The sequence below is a fragment of the Microcaecilia unicolor genome, chromosome 6, assembly GCF_901765095.1.
Source record: "Microcaecilia unicolor chromosome 6, aMicUni1.1, whole genome shotgun sequence".
Lineage (NCBI taxonomy): Eukaryota > Metazoa > Chordata > Amphibia > Gymnophiona > Siphonopidae > Microcaecilia > Microcaecilia unicolor.
Genome location: NC_044036.1, coordinates 92,942,056 through 92,949,593, shown reverse-complemented (window position 1 = coordinate 92,949,593; position 7,538 = coordinate 92,942,056). Strand labels below are relative to the sequence as shown.

Sequence of the window (7,538 nt, the reverse complement as noted above, 5' to 3'; positions counted from 1 at the left end):
AGTCCAGATCTCCAGAGACAGTGACAACCTTGTCCCTCGTCGTGGCTGGAGAGATATCCAGATTAAGGTACAGCCCAAAAGACGATTACAAAAGTGATGGAGTTGAGTGAGCCCAATGAGACACAAAAGAAATGGTGCACCCACTCCATCACAACCGGAGGGAGTGCAGCCCAGGTTGTTGACAAAAACCTCTGAGATAAAGAGGGAGGTGTGTCTTTGAAAAGGTCAGCCACTGCAGTCAAAGTGACCTAGGAGAGGGTGAACTGCCTAGCATGGGTACCCATTTGGCCGTTGTAGAACTGTCAAGGGAAATTAAAGAACAGTGAGCGTAGCCTCTCACTGGTAGCTGAGACCCCGTAAGGCACAGGACAAGTGTCACTCAACCCAAATAAAAATACGCCTGGTACTGTCCAGCCAACTCGCAAAGTGGATGATTGATTTCAGCAGGGGAGAGAGATTGTTAAACTAGAGTGACACATACCAGGCCACAGAAGAATATGCTCATAGAGAACCGGTATGGCTGAAGACTGAAGAGCAGCCAGCGAAATGAAGCTATGGTGGTAGCATGGCCAACGGGGGTGGGGGGGGGGTGGGGAGAGGGTACACAGCCAAGTCACTATAACCTCTAGCTCGCATATCTAACCACTATGGAGAGAGGTTATTAGCTGACAAATCCAGGGAAGCCAGAAAGAGGTACAAAGATGCTTTCTCTTCGGAGAACTAGCAACAGAAGGGACCTCCAAATCCTCTCAGAAACATCAGGGAGAGGTGAAGGAGATAGATCAAAAGAGATGCAAAGTCCCAGGAGGTCAAATTGAGCTCCGAGTCAAACATGCACACAAAAGAGTAGGATGGCAGCTGCCATAACTTCTGCAGAAAGCAAGGTGCTATAGATGGATGGAGCTGAGGTCAAATGGTATGCCTCAGGAAATCTACTCAGAATGTCAGAGGTCTTGCACTGATGTACCTATTACTGTCATTGGTGTCAGCCAGGAACTGCAGGTCGCACCCAATGGACTGACTCAAGAGGCATGGTAGGCATAAGAACTCGTGACGTCGATGCCCATGACAGGAATGAAAAAATCCCAGAATGTTGAAGCAGACGCTGACACAGTCGATCAACATGGCAATTGACGCTGGTGCCGCATGCAACAGCAAGAGATAAGCTGCAATAGCAGTAGGGCTACAGGCTGAGGGCAAAACCGATGAAAGGAGCAGCATGGCAGATGCAAGCATCCTAAACGCCCGTGCACTCCGCAGAAATCAGATGTGGCCTGATGGAGATAGGTGGAGAGCCAATGCATTCCAAAGAAGGACTTCGGACCCTCAGCTTCTTCCGCATAGAGGTTGCGTTATCAACAGGGCATCGAGATCCGATACAGTGCCTGGGAAACACTGATGCTCGACACCTGAACAGCTGGTATTGATGACAATCCTCAACACCAATCCGAAACCCGCTGACATGAAAAATGACATCAAAGCTGATGTTTGATACAAACAACGTCGCTGTATACTGGCACTGATCAGTCGGCACCAACAAACGAAACAAGAGGTTGGCTTCAGGGATTCCAATAGTGACCAAAAGCAAGGGAGAAGTGGATACCACCAGCGACATTGACACCACAAGCACGATGCCAACATCGAGGTTGAGGCCTTGGACAGCACCAACAAGAGGTCCCCAAGAGCCACTTTGACTAACTGGGTTGTGGTAAGTATCAAAGACTCAGAACCCAGTTAGAAGGCACCAAGCCACACTGAAAGCATCTAGAAGAGGAAAAAGCTTGATGGTGCCCCGTAAAACAACACACCAGAGAAAAAAATAGAAGAAAAGTGCCACCACAGCTCAGGCCTAACTGCAGCCCACAGAGCTGCGGAAAAGGCAGAAAAAAGAAGAAAAGAAGCCAGAAAGCAAAAATGGGAAGAAAATAACCTGAATAAGAAACAATGAAAAAAGGTACAAAAGAACTCAGGAGAGAACCAGACCGGTAGCTGTAAGGAAAGTGGAAAAACACTCATCCTCTCTTCACTGTGGGAGAAAGTAACTGATGCTCCCACATTCATGCGGCGGGCAGGAAGGCGCTCACACTCCAGAAGACTCTGTTTTTAAAACTTGTTACAAGATCCGGACAGAGCAACGCGGGACCGCCATGTATGAGAATATTGGCCTGCTTGTCCTCAGAGAAATATAGACAGACATATAGATATACAGAAAGAAATCAAGTATAGGAATTAACTTTTCAAAATTATTGAAGGTGCTAATCCCAATGGAAATGACCTCTCTCTGGATAAAGTCAGAGTTTATGCCTTGTAGCGCTATAGAAATGTTAAATAGTAGTAGTAGTAGTTTGTTCAATATTGGGGGTGCTCAAGCACCTACAGCACTGGCTCCTATGATATAAAACCTTTTTGTAAAAAAATGTTTCAGAAAATTACTCCCAAAAGGACTTAAGTCAAGGTGCTTGGTATTTTGGGCATTAAAATAATGAAGCTTCTTTTAGACATATTTATTTATTTACACTTCAGCATTACAAGATGATAACCCTTTTGAAATATAAATTTAACTTATTACTGTAACAATACTTAAAAGTGGCTATTTGGTGATAAGTGCTTGTACAAAAATAAGCTAAGGATAATTTTACTTTAGGAGTTAACAAATAAGGGACACTATCTACATATATCAGCTCCTGAATGTTATCCTGGGTCTTAATCTGGCCAATATTCAAAGTGATTTAAGCGGGCAGTAGAGGCTCCTGCCCACTTAAACCACCTGTCACTACATACCCCCTGATATTCAGCGGCAGTAAAGCAGGCAGGTCAGGAGAGATACAGGGGGTGATGATAGGAAGGACCCCAGTGTTATGCAGGTGCCTGTAATATTCAATGCTGGCATCTGTATAACTTTTAAAATATGCTTTTATTGCCATGATCCACCTCCCGGGCCTCCCTCCCTCCAGCCCGCACCATGTACAAGACAAAGCAAGTCACCCCTCGCCCAGAAGGTTGCCCGACTCCCCGGTGGTCCAGTGGGTCATTGGGGGCAGGAGCGCAACCCCCTTGCTCCTGGGCTGAGAAAATAGCAGATGTGACCTCTTGCAGTACTACACAAGTACAATGTGCTGCAAGAGGTCGTGGCAGCCGTTTCCTCAGCCCAGCCACAAGGAGCAGGAGCAAGGAGGGGGATGTGCTCCTGCCCCCAACAACCCACTGGACCACCATGGAGCAAAGGTAGGCCTAGGAGAGTGGGGCTTGGCTTGCCTTGTACATGATGCAGGCTGGAGGAAGGGAGCGGGCCTGATGTAATAAAAGCATATTAAAACGTTATGCCTGTTGATATTCAAGCCGGGGCCCGCATAAACTACAGTGGTCATCTTCACCAAATTTAGTCCTCAATATTCAAAGTCGGTGCCCAGACATGGCCCGACACAGAATATCAGGAACTAATGCAATTGGCAACGGTCAGTGCTTAAAAAAACACTGACCGCCACCAGCTGAAGTCGGTCGGAATGTATTTTACTGTACAGTAACAACTTTTTAAAGTGATTTCTAACCAGTAGGTAGGTATGATCTGTGATATATGATTATTTAGTGGTTTATGATGAGTAATTTTTTGGATGTGATTACTGTGTGACCCATCTTGGATGTTATTAACAAGACAGAATATAAATATCAACAAATAAACAGTACAGCCTCAAGCAGGTAACACAAAGTTCACAATTTTATAAAGTCACTTATTGTTAGAATCTTGCATTAAGATCCTTGTTGACTGGGACTGGAAGGCTCTAAGTCAGTGGTAGCATCCATCAAGCCTAAGTGTGACCCCCTTTTTCCCAAGTACACAATCTCCCCCACCTCTTTCTAAGTCTTGCTGCTGGCATAACTATTCTGTTTAATTATTTATACCACACAGCTCTTAAGTTTGAGATATGTGCTGCCCAAAATCCTACTGTATTCTCACAAAGTCTTGTGAGAGTACCATCATTCTCCTCCATTCAAACTTACTGCAAGCTATGTGGTGCTGGAAGAAAACAGAATAGCTTTTCAAAAAGTGGCACCACAAACAAACCTCCAGTGAAAGTATAGGAGATTAAAAACTGGAGGGGGGGAGGAGCCAGCTTGAAGGATACGAGGGTTGGGACAGAATGGTAGAGGTTGCAGGATCTCTGCTACTTTGTCCAGAGCAGTCTTGGCTCTCACATCAAACTTTTTTTTTTACAAACTGGCCCCCACTTCAAAAATAGCAAAGATCTCTGCTCTAAGTAATCCACGAGAAACTGCGATTAAAAATTTTCATAGCAAAATATAGGACAGATTGAACAGGTAACACAAATATTCATCATGGAGTATTACTTAATGTAAAACAATAAACATCTTTTTTTTAGGAATTTTTAACTCAGTGAAACGAAGGAAGTACTTTTCTTTGTTCTTCTAATATGTCAACTGTTCTAGCAATGTGTCAGAATGTGGCACATTTCAATAAAATCAATGCCTGGGGTAGTCAATTTAAGACTATTCCGATGTCACCCATAGTGTTTGCTTCTAGTTTATTATTGGCCATTTCCAGACTAAGACTCTGCATTGCTTTGGAAAGCGTATCTTCTTCTTTCTTGTCTCCTGCTGCAGCATCCTCCAGAATTTCATCCACTGTGCTAAACAGCTTCTCTTCTGGCTGTACAATGGTAACTCCATAGCCATTGTTATTGTAAATGTGATTATTGTTCATCTTCAGTTTTGGAGCAGGAAGAACCTGTTGGGTGTATAAAACCAGTTTGCTGTTTACTTTTGTGTAATCTATTAAACAGGAAAACACATGTAGATTTTGAAACACATCTCTATGTCCTTTATCTATGTTAATAAGACAAACATAACATTAGAATTGTGAAACTATGCTGTGCAGTTTTAAGACTTTTTGTCAAGATACTTTTTTCTCAATTCCAATTCAAATATTTTTGTACTATGGAGGTTAAAAAGTATCTTTGCAGTATTAATTGTGAAAAATACTCTTCTGTTCAAGAGAGTTTTATTTCTTAATCTGTGCATTAATGGTAACTTGATTAGCCTCACTGTTTAACATGCTGGGGTTACCATGTGCTATAGGACTTACGCATACTGAAAATCAAACTGGTTCATCACCACTCCTAATCATGCAATTGGGAGTGCTAAATTCTTCACACTGAACTCTATAGTAAAAGTGTTTGTAATAAGGCATTCAATATCAACATCTTGATAAATACTTTGAAAAAAAAATTAACTCTTAATCCATCAGATGTCTAACAGAAAAACATATTTATTTATTTGTTTTACTTATTTATTGCATTTGTATCCCACATTTTCCCACCTCTTTGCAGGCTCAATGTGGTTTACAATACATCATGAATGGTGGACATATATTAGAAAATAGACATTTAGTAACAATCAGGGAAGCATATGAAGCATGGCCAATGGAATTCTGTCTAACTCTGTGTGTGTGGCTGTACAGTCTCTCTGTCTTTCATTCAGAGGAGAGAGGGAAGAGGGCAGCTTGAATAGTACAATACCAAGAATAAACCATTTACAAAGCATATGGACATCTCAAAATGCCCAAATGGATGTCTATGTGCTTGAAATGTCCAAATCCCAATTTTGAAAAGGCAGAAAAGGTTGTGTGTTGCAGATGTGACTAGGGAGGGCCCAAAATCAGGAAAGTCAAAAGGGAATACCAAACAGGAAGAAACATTCAAGTCTAAAAAGAACATTCTAAATTATGGGCTTTGGTGCTATAAATATTGTACTTATATTCCCTTCTTCCTCCGTTCCCTCTACCCTCTCTACTGTCATTGTAATTATTTCTTTGGTTCATTGTAAGCTGCTTAGAGGCTGCTTTATGTGATAAAAAGTGGGGTATAAATGATCTAAATAAATAAATAAAGCCTGTTTCACTCATGTCCAGGGTACAAAAGGGATGTTGCCAAGGTACGTGTGACCTGGATTCGCCACTGTTGGAAACAGAATACTGGGCTTGATAGACCTTCAGTCCGTCCCACTTTGGCAACACTTATGTTCTTAAGGTGCTCTGACTGAGCTGTAGACCATTGGAAGGATTAAGGCAAGACACCTCCTTAATTTCCCAGTGGTTGCTGTTCTCCTCCCTCTCTCCTGAAAGTGAAACTAAAAGGGGATACCAGGCTCTATGACAGCTTCAGGTATTATGGGCATTCTTAGCAAAGCAGAAAACAAGTCTGAGGAGTAGCCAACTGGTCAGTACAGTGGACTTTAAACCAAGGGACCCAAGCTGAAATCTCACTTTTTAAAATATGTGTTTCCTGTATCAGACAAATTGTAGCTGATAGCCGAGTTATTTGTAACCTTTCTTTCTCCTCCTCATATCCTACTCCAACTCACCTCCCCCCCATCACACACACAAAATTCTTTCACTCATTCAGATAATGGAATGGATGAAAACTGGAGGAAAGGGGATATTAGCAGTATACAAGAATTGATTTGATTTAATGAGACCACCAAACATCACATAAAAACTTGAAATACCATCAGCCAACCTTAAAACTTATATCTATACTTTAGCATTTAAGCCCTCCAGAATGAACAGAAAATTAGAACAACCCTTATTAGAGCTATAATTCTAGTAAAACTAGTAAAAAAGACCTGTTTCTGTATTTAATGAAACGGGCGCTAGCAATGTTTTCCTTGGAGTGTGTATGTTTGAGAGAGTGTGTGTGAGGGTGACTGTGAGAGAGAGAGAGAATGTGCGAGTGTGTGTGTGTGTGACAGAGGGAGTGTGTACCAGGGTTCCCCCCTCCCTCTGTCAGGGTTGTCCCCCTTCCTCCCTCCGAGTTTCAGGGTTCCTCCCTCCCTCCCAGTTTCAGGCCCCCTCGCTACTACTCACGCGGCGCCAGCTCCCATTTCGCTACAAAATAAAACAACCGGAAATGTTTTTAAGAAGCGAGTGCGGCACCGTAGGCAGCCATCAGGCATTGGCTGTCGGCTCTGAAGCTGCTCCTCTCGCCTCCCTCCGAGTTTCAGGGTTCCTCCCTCCCAGTTTCAGGGCCTCCCTCCCTCCCAGTTTCAGGCCCCCTCGCTACTACTCACGTGGCGCCAGCTCCCATTTCGCTACAAAAACAAAACAACCGGAAATGTTTTTAAAAAGTGAGTGCAGCACCGCAGGCAGCCATCAGGCATTTGCTGTCGGCTCTGTAGCTGCTCCTCTCGCCTCTCACGTCGCTATGCTCCTCCGAGGTCGTCCTCCAGGGGCAGTGACGTGAGAGGAGCGGCTGCAGAGCAAACAGCCAGCTGTGAGTGACGTCAGCCTAGCTACGGAGCCTAGCTCAGCAACACTGAAGAAGCCACGGACACAGGCAAGTCATTAGAAAGTTGGTGGTGAGAATTATTATATAGGATAAGTAGTTTCTTGGGATGTTACTCCAGCCTTCCATTATAGCAATAGTTATCTTACAGACTACATCTGTGCAGAGTACTCCTCAAAAGCGTATGTTATTTCTCCTGCTTGTATTTTCTAAACCTAATTTCTCCAAAAGATCTGCACG

General features: G+C 43.3%; 1 protein-coding gene across 1 annotated transcript in view; it reads right to left on the bottom strand.

The window, feature by feature from the left end:
- Positions 1-2,594: 2,594 nt before the first annotated feature.
- The window catches only part of SHCBP1L (SHC binding and spindle associated 1 like), a 386,593-nt gene continuing 381,649 nt past the window's right edge, over positions 2,595-7,538 (bottom strand). The window contains 1 exon segment of the mRNA XM_030208001.1: positions 2,595-4,744. Within this exon segment, the coding sequence (XP_030063861.1) occupies positions 4,496-4,744 (249 nt within the window). The 3' untranslated portion in view covers positions 2,595-4,495.